Source organism: Nerophis ophidion, linkage group LG13 (genome assembly GCF_033978795.1).
Source record: "Nerophis ophidion isolate RoL-2023_Sa linkage group LG13, RoL_Noph_v1.0, whole genome shotgun sequence".
In the NCBI taxonomy this organism is placed as follows: Eukaryota; Metazoa; Chordata; class Actinopteri; order Syngnathiformes; family Syngnathidae; genus Nerophis; species Nerophis ophidion.
In genome coordinates, this window is record NC_084623.1 from 40,796,244 (window position 1) to 40,813,178 (window position 16,935).

At 37.9% G+C, this 16,935-nt stretch overlaps 1 protein-coding gene across 2 annotated transcripts; it reads left to right on the plus strand.

Annotated features, from left to right (window-relative positions):
- Positions 1 to 2,127: 2,127 nt before the first annotated feature.
- si:dkey-243k1.3 (endonuclease domain-containing 1 protein-like) lies at positions 2,128 to 13,583 on the plus strand. Of its 2 annotated transcripts, XM_061918925.1 has the most exons (6): positions 2,128 to 2,168; positions 4,331 to 4,434; positions 7,492 to 7,592; positions 9,464 to 9,578; positions 12,098 to 12,254; positions 12,468 to 13,583. In XM_061918925.1, the coding sequence occupies exons 2-6, from the start codon at positions 4,357 to 4,359 to the stop codon at positions 12,860 to 12,862; spliced, it is 846 nt and encodes a 281-aa protein (XP_061774909.1). In that variant the 5' UTR covers positions 2,128 to 2,168; positions 4,331 to 4,356; the 3' UTR covers positions 12,863 to 13,583. The 2 variants fall into 2 exon arrangements, with proteins under 2 accessions (XP_061774909.1, XP_061774908.1); XM_061918924.1 differs by lacking the exon at positions 2,128 to 2,168 and having other exon boundaries at positions 4,282 to 4,434.
- Positions 13,584 to 16,935: the final 3,352 nt, after the last annotated feature.

Genomic DNA, 16,935 nt, shown 5'->3' on the forward strand with positions numbered 1-16,935 from the left:
TGAAAAAGATAGGACCTAAAATGGAACCTTGAGGAACGCCACTAATACAACAACAAAAATTGAACAAATGACTACTTACTGCATCTGAAGTTAGCAATCTTTGGCAACACATAAGTTACATAAATCCCATCACAAAAAAATGGATGGACTTAACGGAGTGCCTTGAGGAACACCTCAGTTATGGAAATTACAAGTTTGGACCCCAGTGTTTGCTAGCAAGGTTAAAATGTCAATGCAAGGATCTGCCAATGTGTTTACCAAGTTCTTCCATAACACAGGAGCACTCTAGTGATTTTAAGAATTTGCTGCAAAAAAGTATGTCTCTCAAATTTTGAACTGAACTCGGGGGCTTTTTCTGTTTCATTTCCGGCCCTGATTTGGCCGGTTGACTATCCCTGGCGTTTTGGAATGTCACAGTGAACCCAATATGGGTCCAAAACATCAAGTACTAGTTGCTAGCATTTTCTTACAGCTAATGATCGACAATACTTTTTTTTTCTAACCACGAAAGGAAGAAAGTGAGTGTGCAAGACAGTGATGAGAGGAAGAGGCTGATGATATTCATTGAATTGAAGAGATAAATAATTCAAAAATGGTGAGGATGTACCTAGCGTAGCACTGCCAGTCTGCACCACACAGAAGCAGAATACCTTGCTAATGCCTACTAATTATGTGAAAAATAACCTCTAAATGGCGGACGTTTTTCCATAAGAATATGAAAAAGATGGTGTGTTTGATGGAGAAGCAGCAGGAAGGAGATACCGTATAAATCCAATATCCAAGGTAAATGCTGTACATTATTATTATATTACTTTTTTACCTAATAAAACCTGCGTAGTTGTTAATAGTACATTCTATTGTATTGTTTTTATACAACTTTTTCTACCTAGTTTCTACCTCAGTTTGTATGGTTTGTTGGGTTAGGACTGGATTAATGTGTGGAAATGACAAATGAGGTAGTTGATACATAGAATAGATTTTATTTGTGCTTTATTTAGTTTTTTTTGTTCAATCCGAGATGGGCTGTCACTTATAGTTTAATTGCTTTGTAGATACACTGAGGTTAAGTCGAAGTTCATTGTGTTCTTCAAGGTGTTTTGAATCTGCACCAATTTTTTCCTCAGAGTTTTCAACTACTTAAGGTTTTTTGTCAAGAAGATTATTTGTGATATATACATCTTTAGAATGTGCTTGTTCTATTTTGGGCCAAAGTAAAACAAAAAAAACAATCTAAAGTTGTCGTAGTTTTTTATTTTTAAGTTATTATGCCATGATTTCACCAATGTGGGAATAGATTTTTCTTCATGCGGGCCTGAGCTAAAATGAGTTTGACACCCCTGGTATAGAGAATATGTTTTGCTTTCTTCAATACAAAAGTGTCTCTTGAAACTTTATGTTGATCAGATTATATGTAAGACTTCCAGCTCATTTATTATGACCAATACAAATGTGCATTTTGTTTTTGCCTTTTATAATATTCATCAAGTGAAGCTTCACTCACATTCATACCACCTTTTCACAGCATCGGGCTATAACGGGTTTATTTACTGATTTTAATAACATTTTTCCACGGTGTCTGCCAGATATTTAATGACAGATTGAAGTGCAAATAAGTGCGAGAGCTTTGAGTGAAGTTAGTGCACCACCTGTGCTGTGATCGTTGGGAAAACAACATATGAAGGAAGAGATAACCGAGAGCTCTCATTTTACAAATAAATCGACCCAATGAGTTCTCATGTATATATATATATATATATATATACATATATATATATATATGTATATATATATATATATAATTAACTAATATTAATTAATAGCTATGTAAAAAGTTGTGAAATTAAATTGAATTTTTAAGAAAACAACACAAATATTTCCTTGCTGGCAGAATATTGTTTATATTTTCCATAAATTTCACCAAAGCACCCACAACCGGTCATTTTGACCATTTCAACCATAACCGGATAAAAATGTAATAGTATGAACGTGCTTTATTAAAATTGTATTTGATTCTATTTTTTCCAACGCACACAAACTGTATCATCACGCGTTTGCCGTAGGTCTAGATAATCAAAGTAGACTAACCAGGTGAAAGGTGACGTGTAGTCATATATATGTAAGTCTGTCTCACCTCAGTGCACTGTGGCAGTTAGTGAGTGTGACACGAGGTAAGTAGAACACACACACTTGAGTAAACACCAGCGGAAGAAAATATTGACGGTCGTGTGTATTTTTTTTTTTTTTTTTGCTGAATTGACATCGTGAATTATTATTTTTATCAATTCACTTATGTGTACAGACTGGACAACACATACATAAGTATCAAATATTTAGGGTTATCCAAACCTTTCAATCTTTCAACTTGCAGCCCACGGGTTAAATCCTGAAAACTTGGGTCCAAACTTTTTCACTAATTCACATTACTAAGGCATTCCTTAAGACACCCCTTTAAGTCCTCTACTTTTTGACAGTGACACATTTTTATGGAATGTGATTTATGGAACTAAGGTGTTGCTGTAGCCTGTTTATTTCAGATGCAGTCAACTTTAGTTATACTAGAGCAGGGGTGACAAAACTTTTTGAAACCAAGAGCTACTACTTGGATACTGATTAATGCGAAGGGCTACCAGTTTGATACACACTTAAATAAATTGCCAGAAATAGCCAATTTGCTCAATTTACCTTTAACTCTGTTATTATTAATAATTAATGATATTTATCTTTGTAGAAACACTGATCATCTTAATGATTTCTCACAATAAATGTATATTTTTGATGACATGTTTTAAATAGGTTAAATTCCAATCTGCACTTTGTTAGAATATATAACAAATTGGACCAAGCTACAATTCTAACAAATACAAATCATTATTTCTTGTAGATTTTCCAGAACAAATTTTTAAAAATAAATTCAAAAGACTTTTAAATAAGATTTAAATGTGATTCTACAGATTTTCTAGATTTGCCAGAATAATTTTTTTGAATTTTAATCATAGTAAGTTTGAAGAAATATTTCACAAATATTCTTCGACAAAAAAACAGAAGCTAAAATGAAGAATTAAATAAAAACATATTCATTATTCTTTACAATAAAAAAATAAATAAAAATATTTGAACATTGATTTAAATTGTCAGGAAAAAAGAGGAAGGAATTTAAAAGGTAAAAAGGTATATGTGTTTAAAAATCCTAAACTCATTTTTAAGGTTGTATTTTTTCTCTAAAATGGTCTTTCTGAAAGTTCTAAAAAGCAAAGTAAAAAAAAAAAAGAATTTATCCAAACAAGTGAAGACCAAGTCTTTAAAATATATTCTTGGATTTTTAAATTGTATTTGTTTTTGTCTCTCTTAGAATTAAAACATGTCTAACAAAGCAAGACCAGCTTGCTAGTAAATAAATAAAATTTAAAAAATAAAGGCAGCTCACTGGTAAGTGCTGCTATTTGAGCTATTTTTATCACAGGCCAGCGGGCTACTCATCTGGTCCTTAGAAGCTACCTGGTGCCCGAGGGCACCGCGTTGGTGACCCCTGTACTAGAGAGTGCCTCAAGGTACCATTTTAGGTCCTCTCTTTTTCATCATTTGGGCTATTCAACTGGTATATTGATATTTCTCTATTTTTTACATTTCATTTACTCATTACTTTGATTACCTTTTTGCAGTACAAACAACTAAGCGGCAAGCGCTCCTGTTGTATACACTATAAAGATAAAAAACGTGCATCTTGGTCACCGGAATATTTTACCATTTACAGTGTTGTACTGTAAAGACTGTAGATTTCAAGGTTTAAAAAACAAGTTTCACCTTAAAAATAACAGTGACATTGTTTTTCCATTTTATTCAGTGTAAATAAATGAATTTGTAGATTTTGCAATAAAATTCTGGGGACTGAGATGCCATTTGTTTTAGCCTAAAATCTACATTTGTTGTTTTTACAGTGCATTACTGTAAATGGAGAAATGGTAGCTTTGTTAATTTTACAGTAATATTCTGGTGACTGAGTTACCAGTTTTGTATTACACTGTAAATAAGGCTATTTGTTTCCCCGAAATCCATACTTTTAACAAATAAATAGAAGAAAAATCAAATTCCCACTACAGGAATAAACAAAAGACAAATAGGAAAAAAATTTGCTCTTAGCTTTCTAGAAAAGTGTCTTGTAGTTGAAAAGACCTGTACTAAATCCTAACCCTAACTCAAATTAGCCCAGCTACTAACCCCATTCTAACCCCTGTATACCTAACCTAACCTAACCTAACCCCAACCCCATTCCTAACCCCAACTCTAAACTAACTCTATCCTTCTTGACACATGTTATTCATTTTAACTCTAGGCCAGACGAGACCGATAAGCCCCAAAATGGAAACACTGGTAACTCTGTGCAGTCTTCTGTCGCTCTTCTTTGTTGTCCGTGCAGACCTTGTGGGACAATTTGAGGTTTGTGTTTATTATTCAATAGCTTCTAAAGCAAGGGTGCCCAAACACTTTACCTCCGAGGGCCAAAGTTAACATACGCTAAGCGCCCAGAGGCTAAACACAGCAATTTTTAATTGTGAAACACAAATATCCTTTAATTAGTGCAAATAACATGTTTAGAGGAGTGGGGCTAAATTGGGTGCATAAGCAGAATTTAGTTTTATTTTTACACTTTTTTTATTGGTGTGAAACATTTTGTGTACTATTTCACTTCAACTTGATTTAATTTTGATGCATGTTTTGCACGAAAATTATTTCACGAGCAATAAATGATTCAATAATATATTTTTTAGTACAATATAAATTTGCAAACCAATACCTCCAGAGATCGAATCCAGTAAGTATGTGTTCCCTTGCAAGATGAGTGCACCAATGCTGTGCGCCATAGAAGAAAATGTCGAGGTAAAAATTTGCTATTATGTTTTATCAGTGACCAGAGGTGGGCAGAGTAGCCAGAAATTGTACTCAAGTAAGAGTACTGTTACTTTAGAGATGTATTACTCAAGTAAAAGTAAGGAGTAGTCATCCAAATATTTAATTGAGTAAAAGTAAAAAGTATGTTGTGAAAAAACTACTCAAGTACTGAGTAACTGATGAGTAACCTGATTGTTTAATGATTACGGTAACAAATAATGCACAAAAACATAAAAATAGCAACGAGCAAATTCAGAACCAGGAATATCTTTTAAGCAACTAAAACAATCATATATATTAAATAATAGCACATTAAAATAAAAAAAATTAAGGCACATTGAGCCACAATAAGTTAACAGCACCATAGGCTCAGTAGGCATTGATTGATTGAAACTTGAATTATTAGATTGCACAGTACAGTACATATTCCGTACAATTGACCACTAAATGGTAACACCCCAATAAGTTTTTCAATGTTAATTATTACTTAATAAATGACCAAGTCGAGGTGATCTACCTCATATATACATATAAATACACAAACATATTATATATATATATATATATATATAGATACATTTATATATACAGTACATCATTTATATTTATTTATTTTGCCGTTTTTGTTCACATGTTAAAGGTGTTTTAATGAATATACATGCATGTTTACATATAGATTCCTATCTTTCGTAAAGACAAGAATATAAGTTGGTGTATTACCTGATTCTGATGACTTGCATTGATTGGAATCAGACAGTAGTGCTGATAACGTCCACGTTTTCAAATGGAGAAAAAAAAGTTCCTCCTGTCTAATACCGCACGAAAGTCGTTAGTTTTTGGCATCTTATTTGTCCAGCTTCCATATTCGTTTTTATGCACTTTACAAGAAATACATTGGCGGCAAACTCCGTAGCTTGCTAGCTTGTTTGCCCTGGCTTTCGGAGACTCTTATTTTGTTGGCACAGGCGCGATGGCGCGGCACTTTTATTGTGAAGACAGAAACTGTGCGATCAGTCTTTAGGCTTTTGACGGGAAGTACAGTTGAAATAAAAAGTGTCTTTTTTCCTTTACACTTTTGATTGATTGATTGAAACTTTTATTAGTAGATTGCACAGTACAGTACATATTCTGCACAATTGACCACTAAATGGTAACACCCCAATAAGTTTTTCAACTTGTTTAAGTCGGGTTTTACGTGTGACGGTCCTGTGACCGGCTGGCTCTGTTTGATTGGTCCAACGTCACCAGTGACTGCATGTGATTGGTGAAACGCAGGCATGCGTAGATCCTACTTTGAAAAACCAAGAGAAACATTAATAGATCGATTAAAAAAAAGGGTTGGAGGTGAATGTAGATAAATGGAGCGGAGTAAAAATAGCGTTTCTTCTCTATAAATATACTCAAGTAAAAGTAAAAGTATGTTGCATAAAAACTACTCTTAGAAGTACAATTTATCCCAGAAGTTACTCGAGTAGATGTAATGGAGTAAATGTAGCGCGTTACTACCCACCTCTGTCAGTGACAGCGCAAGAAGGAGCCTGGATAGGTTTGCGGTATAATGTCATATGAGGCGCCCTGTCATTCATTATTTTGCTATTTTACGTGTGATTATTCAAAATGGGGCCTCGGACGAACCACGGGGCCCTACACACAGCACGTTGTCTGCAAATAGGGAGGGACAACTACTTAACCATCAGTGATCGTTTGACCTTAAGAGACGGCATTAAAAAATATGTATTATTGTCAGGATACGTTGCCCAGATCATGTTCTGTTTAGTTTTGAACTCCCTCAGTCCCTGTCTTGAGCACCCCTGGGTTTGTGTTTTGGTTACCATGGGTGCCGATTAGTTCCACCTGCCTCTGATTAGTGTTTGGCACGCTCACCTGCTGCCTGGCACTAATCAGAGAGCTACTTATTCACGTTGTTCGCCACACACTGTCTGGCTTCCTTGTTTGCTGTATGCAACATTTACGTTGGTTTATTCCTGTTTCCTTGTTCAAGATACCTGTGCAAAGTCTAGCCTTAGCTTCCCGTGCAATCGGCACACAATCCCTTGTTTGTTTCCGGTATGTTTGTATTTTATTAAGGGATTTATGGACATGAAATCATATCCTACTTGCACGCTTTGTCCGGAGTTTTCCGTCTGCATCCTGGGAGAACAACCACGCAGTAAAATGCAACCCCACCATAAATGGTAAATGGGTTTTACCTGTATAGCACTTTTCTACCTTCAAGGGACACAAAGCGTTTCGACACTATTTCCACATTCACCCATTCACACACACATTCACACATTGATGGCAGGAGCTACCATGCAAGGCCCTAACCACGATCCATCAGGAACAAGGGTGAAGTGTCCTACTCAAGGACACAACGGACATGACAAGTTGGGAGAAGGTGAGGATTGAACCAGGAACCCTCAGGTTGCTGGCACGACCACTCTCCCAACTGCGCCACGCCATCCCCAAACGGGATGTTACAATTAAATTTGGGAAGCCAACCCTAGGCGAGCAAAAAGATTTTGGGCACCCCTTGTGTTAAATCCTTTGGTAACATGTTTTTTCCCCCTGTATATCTATTAATTTACTTGCTTTTTTCCCCAGGATGTGCCAGAATGCATGGAATATTTCCATAGCAGAAAAGTACCAGAATACCATATGTCTACATCTGGCACTGTACGCCTCTGCCAACGCTTTGCCAACAGGTAAAATGAAAATTGTATGGAGTGAAATATATCTTTGTTTAATCTAAAAGTCAGTTGAAAAAAAGCTATATTTCCCATGATAAATATTATGAATTCAATCAATCTGTTCTAGACCCCAAAAAATAACAAAAAAATAATTTTTTGGGAGACTAAGTGAAACTTTACATACTCCGCACAAAGCAGAATGAATAGAAATGACAAATTAAATCGCTTTTATTATCTATTATTAAAGAATTTTGTTGGCAAAGACAGTGATGAGCGCAGTGGGAGAAGGATACAGTTTAGGATTTAGCTTTGGGCATGGAGCAGGCAACCACATCCTTGATATACCTGAGCAAGCATTTGGCCTCCGAGGCAAGAAAAAAGTACCTCAGAAAACACATCAACAACATTAAAGTACAGTAGCCTAATAGGTTAAATAAATAAATTAAAAATAAGGCAGAGGTTCCATTTAACAAGTTAATTTAATATTTTTGGTCACTGTAACATTACATACCCTTTGAACAGTAACACTGTTCGAATATTTAATTCATTTGTTGGCATACCACTAGATGGAGCCTGTGTACCAGGTACCAGAGTTTGAGAATCCCTGAGACAGAGTCTGAGTAGAGTGACAGAGGGTAGATAGTGAATACAGGATAGAGGGTTTTAGTGAGCACACAGCATTGGGGAAACATGTAAAGACTGAATTTTAATGGTCCAAGCACGGAACCCTGTTGGACACCATGACAAACTTTAACACATACAGATCATTTACAACTAATAGATAAAATGGAAACTTGATTTACCAAATTAAGTGGTTCTTGAACAGAGTTCGTAAATAGAAAAGTCAGTTTATTGAAGAAATGTACACATCAATAATGGCTCCTACACTCAACAAAAATCCAGTAGTAAAAGTAAAAGTTGGCACACTCTGAACACAATATAAAACACTGCACAGCACTATATATCAAAATGGATGAACTTTCTATTTATTAACAAAATCAAAACATTATGTAGAACTGTCCTCCTTCTATGCAGCCGTCCTGCCGACACACACAGACTGTCACTAGCCCTGTGGTGCTCTCACAGTCTGAAATCACAAACAACTCTAACAGCCATGTCGCTACAATGATTAGGATGACAAAATAAATAGACCCGACATTGTTGGTTATTCTTCCTGGTGTGCGGCGGAAGAAGGGGAGTAAGGGGGCGACGGAGTCGACAACGCTGTGGATACTTCCTGAATTTTTCAAACCTTACGTCACACGTCTATTACTTTGGACCCATGTTCAGCAAGCAAAACTAGACAAATGTTTTAAAGAGGCTTAAAAACCACTTAAAAATCAAACAAAGTAGCACTTTGTAGCTAACAACAGCACTGCACCGAGACCACACACTGACTATTCTGCCGGGCTACACATTTGTACTCTGAGACTGCACATAAATCAAACGGACTAAATGTTATTCAACCTCTGGTTCGTAAATCGAAAAGTTTGTGGAATGAGGGTTTGTAAATTGGCTCCATGGGGTGTTATTTTGTAGTCGTACACAATAATATAACAAAACACTAAAAACAAGTCACGAGCGCATTGGATTCTTTATTTGGACACTCGATAAAGTACAGTAGAATGATTTGGAATAAAACAGGCCAGTTTGTCACGCGCATGGTTTGACCGTTCGATAAACGAGACAGTATGCAAAAACCTTGGCAAAATGTAGTTGACATTTTTTGTGGAAAAGTAAATTATGCAAAAACAGGAGTGTACAAGAACTAATCGCACTGTATTAGGATAGTTGACAGTTGTATGGTCGATTTTACTTTTAGCACCGAGGCATGTTCACATTTCATCCAATTAATGTAAAATTGTTGATTATCTTTGCACTACCAGGTATCACTTTGCCACGCTGTACGACACCAACCGTCGTATTGCAGTTTACTCTGCATACATTTTCCAGCCCAGCAATGGAGGTGGGAGGGAGAGACGGTGGTTTGTAGAGCCTCAGGTTAGTGCCACACTAAATGATAAAAATACTCTCAAAATGATTCAGCACCCATTGTTGATTGCATTAATTTTCAAACTTCACAGTTTCAATAGATGATCAGTAAAAACAATATAATTTTTTTTGCTGGATTGTTAGGAATTGCAGGTTTTTCAACCAATAAATAGAATTGCAAATGTCTATACAATATAACACATAACATTACTGTATGTATGCCTGATTGTTTTATTCCTATTTATATTTATGTAAAACAGCAGCACATTTGACTTGTTGCATTTGGCTCAGACTTATTTGTGTGGAACCTGCATTTTCTCCCCGCTCTTGAGTGGGTTTACTCCAATTTTGTCACAAAGAGTTGTGCACTGCTCAGACTGAGAGGATAAATCCCATAGATCCTTGACCAGGCCTTCAGACTAGAGATGTGTATGTCTAAATCTGTGAACACAAACTGATGACAATGAGGATTTCGACAGTCTACGGTCAATGCCCTGAGAATAGTAATACTAAAGCCCTGATTGCCCTGAGAATAGTAATACTAAAGCCCTGATCTACTAAGCTTGCATTCACAAAAAACTGATCTACTAAGCAAGTGTGCAGAGGATTTTGTCTCTTAAATCAGCAAAATAGAGCACAATCAATTTAGTGTGTCTGTCTTCAAGTATATGCAGTACATATGCTGATCATCAGAATGCTCACATTACTGGGAAAAGGAGATGCAAATATAATCATTTAGCACTCGCAATGTGATTTATTGGACCAAAAACTGTTCGCAGCTCCGCTTTACCATGTACCTCTTGCTTAGTATACGTGCTTGCCTACTATACTATACATGTCTAAACTATTTGCTTGCCTAACATAATGGGTTTTGCGACATCAAGTGGACACATTTAGAACAGCAGTTTCTTTAATTTAAGAATGCATCTCAATTTTACACTTAGCAAACTCCTCTCGTGGCCTGGATTTAAACTATTTGCGGGCCTAATCTGGTCTGCGGGCCGCATGCTTTAGATCCCTGACTTAAAGTATGTGACTGATTAAAGCAAATTTAATTGGTTTTAATGTTTGCTGATAGTTCTTAATGGTATCAAAAACGTATTTTAAATATATCCTTTTTCTTAACTCTGACTTATTCTAGGCCAGGCGTGCCCACAATTTTTCTGCAGGCGAGCTACTTTTCAATTGACCGAGTCGAAGGAATCTACCTCATTCATATATATAATTTATATTTAATTATTTAAGAAAGAGAGGTTTTTGTTAACACGTTTAATGATAACACAAGCATGTTTAACACAGATTCCTTTGTTTCACGAAGACAAGAATACAAGTTGGTGTATTACCTGATTCTGATGACTTGCAATGATTGGAATCCGACTGTAGTGCTGATAACGTCAACATTTTCGAATGGAGGAGAAAAAAAGTCCTCCTTTCTGTCCAATACCACATGAAAGTGGTTAGTTTTTGGCATCTTATTTGTCCAGCTTCCATACTTGTTTTTACACATTTTGCAAGAAATACATTGACGGCAAACTCCATAGCTTGCTATCTTGTGCACGCTAGCTTTCTGAGACTCTTATTTTGTTAGCGCAGGCAGGATGAAGCTGGGCTTTTATTGTGAAGACAGCAACTGTGCAGTCTGTCTTTAGGGTTTTGACAGCAGGTACGGCGCGAAAGTGTTGGAAAAAAAAGTGTTTCTCGCCCTCCTCTCGATCATATTTTACTAATAATGATCTCGCAGCAGCCAGCGTCATCTCAGAAGACCCTGGGCTGCCGTGAATGCCAATCAAGTGACGAAAGTGACGTCGTAACGATTGATGATCATAAAGGTTTAGGTTTATTTTTTTAATGCATGCTTTGCAGACCCTCCACGATAGACCGGTAGCTCGCGATCGACGTAATGGGAACCCTTGTTCTAGGCACATCATCACAATCAGCAGCAGCACCTTTCAGAGCATACCTTCAACGTGCTAAAAAATGATTCTATTGTCTTGGTCGTACTTCAATAAAGCCAAAAAAGGTGGTGTGCTGCATGTCAACAACATGACGAAACGCCACAGGTTGGAACGTATGATAACATAAATGTGGAGGGAAATGAGTGTCTCCACGGTGACAGCCAGTATACATTGGAAAACTTCATTTAAATAGGGCACCATTTTTGCAATTATTTATGCAATCTTTGTAGATCACCCACAACACACCCACTAATAGACACACAATTTTATAGTTTACACATGCTATTTAGGGTCTCAGTAGATCAGGCCCTTAGACTCATAATTGTCCTTAGGTTGTCTATTTGTGCCCTCTGAGTGGTGACCTTTAAAGAGTGTAGCCCGCCTCTCGCCCCAAAGTCAACTGGGCTAGACCCCAGCTCTCCTGTGACACTAAGCAAGGATAAGGGGTAAAACAAAATCTGAATTGACTTATCACACAGAATATTCTCTCTAAATAGAAATATAGTAGTAAATGTGTGAAGTGTTCAACAATTGGTGTTCCGTCAATATTCACAGTTTGTGATTCTTGTATAGCTGGTAAACCAATCCTGGCAAGCTGAAATGAAGGATGGTTACTGGCTGGGGAGAGACCATCCTGGGATCTACCTAGGGGAGAAACAAGCTCTCAATGAGGACTATACGCACTCTGGCTTTGATCGTGGTCACCTTAACCCTAATGGACACCATGCAGGTTTGTTAAATGATCTGCCATTTATAAAAACATTCACTTAGCAACAACTTATGATCCAGCCATTGCACCTCACTGAAGCTCACAGAATACTGATAGGGTCAGATACACACAATACTTTCGACAGTTTGGACACCCCTACTCATATTTGTATGATTAGGTCATAATCACAACATGTCTTTTAAATCTCACTTTTTCTCCCTACTTTCATGACAGTCCCTGGCCGTAATGCCACTTTCACCCTCACCAATGTGGTTCCTCAGAACCCCAAACTGAACCAAAATGCATGGAGAATCCATGAGTCTCAGCTCACTGAGCTTTTCCGCAGTAAGTGCTCCAAGGTCTACGTTCTGGTCGGTGCCATTCCCTCTGCGACTAACTGGATCGTCAAGAACAACGTGAAGCGTGTCAACATCCCAGACTACCTGTGGAATGCTTTCTGCTGTTTGGACAACAACGACAAGCCCATTCAGGGGGCTGCCGCCGCAGCCAGGAACAACGCAGACAATTGGGTGGAGAAGTTCTCGTTGGATGAGCTGGGAGAGTTCTTGCAACAGTTCTCAAATCAACCAGTGGGCGAGTTGTTCCACAACAACTGTATGGCAGTTTGATTTGATTGTTTTAAGTAGTTTTGTAAAATAATCAAAATACACTTCCATTACACAGCATTGTGAAAAATTAAAAGACATTAGATTCATCATTTTTTCTTTCTCCACTGACTGTAAATGCGTGAATTGACTCAATGACATTATGAAATACTGTAATATTTACTCCACTTGAGTTTTAATTTTTGCACGGTACTGTACTTCACCTAACAATAAAATTAAATGTTATATATGTATACGCTTATTTTTGTAAAAGCTTATGTAAAATTATAATTGACACACATACCCTACAATAGATATTGAAGGTACTAAAATATTACCTAAAAATACATTAGTAGGAACAATGTCTAGTTTGTGCAAGCTAAGCTTGAAGCGTGATCCCAGGATGCACAGACGGGAGGCATAGCCCAGGTAAAATATCATTTAATGAGGGCTCATGCAGCAAATAAACCTTAGGCACTAGGGAGTGCACAAAAAGGTAGCAACAAACTGAACAAATCTGACCTTGTCCAGCGGAAAATGGCTGGCATAAAATGTGTCCTGATTGCCAATCAGGAACAGGTACGGGAGGCAGTGCTCAGGCCAGAGATGACATGGCAGGAAATGAAAACATAGTAAGTACAGATACAAATTGAAGAGCGCCAGAATGAAAAAAACATCAAGCTCAGGAAGATAACCACAAGTCCAAAACTCTTATGTAGGGTCATGGCAAATCTTTTTTTTTTTTGCAACATTTTATTACAATCTGTTCTGCACTTTGTTCTTGTCTGTATGACATGTGATTGATTACAATGCCCTTTTGGGGATCATGGACATATATACTACAATCTCTTACTTTGTCACAGCAGTAAGCACCACATCACCCATATTTGAATGACGAACGGAAGTCCAAAAAAATTAGTGCAAGAATGAACAGATTTCGGATTGCTTTTTTAATCAAATATATAACACTTGATTGAAAAACTAAAGTTGCATAGTTGATGCTGCAGAAGTGCACAAAAGAAATGCATATTTTATTTATTTTGCTTGTCATTTAATACAAAAATAATATTTAATCAAAAATGTATATATACATTAAATATATGATATATGTATATACATATACATACACACACACATAAATGTGCAAGTTAGTTTATATATATATATACATCTCAGGGTTTCCCGCAGCGCTTTGTTGCTAAGGCGGTCGCCTTAACAACAAAGAGCCGCCGCCCGCCTAAGCTTAAGTCTTAACAAGCTGCTCCGCTTATTACTGCCTCTGTCTCTGTCAGTCCTCTATGCAGCACCCAGCATTGTCCCACGCACAGAACCATCTGATTGGTTACACGCAGAGTGGTAACAGCCAATCAGCAGTGCGTATTGAGAGCGGTAACAGCCAATCAGCAATGTGTACTCAGAGCGCATTGAGTCAGTGCTCCAGCGTCTTGATGAGCAGATAGGTGTTTAGCAGGTAAGCATCAGGCAGCAGACTCTCCCCAAATGATAATAAACACCTCCCAGTCAGCTACTAGTAACATTACTATGAGCCTGTTGACGTTCTGGAAACATAAACGGCAGTCCTTGAGGTGAAGACTTATTAGCTTTTAGCGTAACTTTAGCTCATTTTGCGGTGTGTGTGTGTGTGTTACGGACAGCTAAGCTCTGTCTGTCTGTTATTTCACTTGACCTTTTTCTGTGTTGATTGAGCTGTGTTGAAGCAGCAACAAAGGACATTATGTTAAATGAAGAGTTTTTGTCTAATAGTTGATATAATAATGTAACTGCATCATAAAGCCTACATGAATTCCATGGTGTTCAGGGATGAATAGTCTTTCCTATTGCTATTGTACTATTTTTGCAGCTATAGTTACATTTATCATTAGTAATGTAGCAGCCTAGCTTTGAATGGCAGGGTCCCTGCTATCACATGTTGATAAAAATATAACATTTACAAAATGCAAATTAACTACAGGCTTCCCAAATGTTGTAATGAATTAAGCATGATGAGTTGAACATATGTCAGTATGTGGCATAATAATGACATACTTAGTATCTCAGGTAACTAGGACTGTTTTGTTTTTACTTTATGGAAAAAATATCGAGATACATATTGTATATCGCCATTCAGCGAATAGAGCCGAAAACACAACCAAAAATGTTAGGCTTCTTCACGCGACAAAGTCGACCTACGTCACCACAGTCTGTAGTCTATTGCCTACCAGGCTGTGGTGGCAGCGACGAGGTGGAGACATGATGGCGACAGGTCGAGTTACACCGATCTTTACACCTACCCACCCTCTCCTTCCCCGGTCTGTCCGCCGGAGAGACACCACCTTAGCTAACACATTTTCTGGGGGAAACAGTATATATATATATATGTTTATATATATATGTTGGTGGTTAGAAATAATCAGTCCATTAGCATGGGCCTGCGATAAAATGAAGAGGTAATTCTACGGAAGAATTTGCGTATTCTCTTCAAAATGCTTTTGTTGGATCCATTAGCACCCTTTGGATTCGGGGGGGAGATTTGTTCTTCCTCTGACAGGACGTCTTTGGGTGTTAGGAGGCTCCTCCTGGCAGTGTCGGCCAGGTGAGTCATTGTGATGAAAGGATGTTGCAAGGCTTCTGCGGCAGAGATTCTCTGATTCCCGTCCACATGCAGCATTTTTGTCAGCAGATCCATGAAAGCTTTCCTGTCCTCAAGCTCACCCTCTGCGCTCTCTCCCTCAAGGGGGGGCAAAATCAGATCTTCCAGTGGTTTAGCGAGTAGTTTGCAACTATTGGGCTCTTTTGGTTTCATGTTGTTGGCTGCTTCATACTCCTCTGGTGTCATGAATCGATAATGAAAATAGCCAACGTCCTCGTCTTCAACAAAATACTGCTCAGTGTATTTGCCGGTCTGCAGCACATGGTCATCTGGCTGGCCCAGAAGCCCAACGATACGCTTTATCATTTGATATTCACAGTTTACACCGAAAAGGTTTCCGGGCAGGAGGAGGAAGGCCAGGATGCAGCCGACACTCCAGACATCAATGTTCTCGCTGTAAGTGAGGCCGAGCGTGATTTCTGGAGCTCGGTATCCTACCGGTTGTATATCCAACCCTCTCTTAATTTTGGATGCTGAAATGGCGTTACCAAAATCGATCAGTTTCACTCTCAGCGGCTGGTCTTTCCTGTTAACAAGCATAATGTTGTCAGGCTTAATGTCAGTGTGGACAATGCCAAGAACCTTCAGGGACTCCAAAGCCACCAGCAGCTGATGGCCAATGACACGAACTTCATCTAGTGACAGCGGCTGACGCTGTCGTTCCTCCATCATATCGATGAGATTACAGTCCAATAACTCAAACACCAGACAGATGTTTCCTTCATGCTCAAAGTGCTCATAGAACCTGACCATGTTGGAGTCGTCAGGATCCAAGGCAGTGATCTTCTTGAGCATTAACAGCTCTCTGTCGTGGTCTTGTTTGATAGAAGCTTCATGCTTCAGGATCTTGATAGCCACAGTCTGCGCAGTGTACACGTTTTTGCACAGTGCCACTTTTCCAAAGTAGCCTTCTCCAACGAAATTTAGGACAGAGTAAGCATTGCAGTGGCTGTACAAGACTTTGCCGAGCTGGACTTCATGTTTTGCAATCTTCGCTGCAAGACAGGATGACAAATACAGACAATACTTTTGTCATATTTAGGATGAACATATTTTCAACGGCCACAGGATGTGTGTTTGGAAATGGTTGTTCAACAATCAGTTAGGGTTAAATAACAATCATCCAGCCATGCACACATCTCAATACATACATATTACATTTAAAAATTCAAGATTAAATTCAGACTAAGAGACAAATTAGAGCACAAACTTGTGATTTACAACATTTAACTTTTTGACATGTATACTTTAGCTAAGAACTATGGAGACATGCATTAATTTGTTCATATGTGTATATGTGCGTGTGTTTGCGTTATGACAGTGTCCGTGCTTGTCTGTGTTTACGATAATGGGGGCTCTGGATCAACGGGGTATTGTTTTTAAGTCTGTAAAGCAATTTGCCCTGCATTTCTTTTATGTATGAAAAGCGCTGTAAAAATAAAGTTTG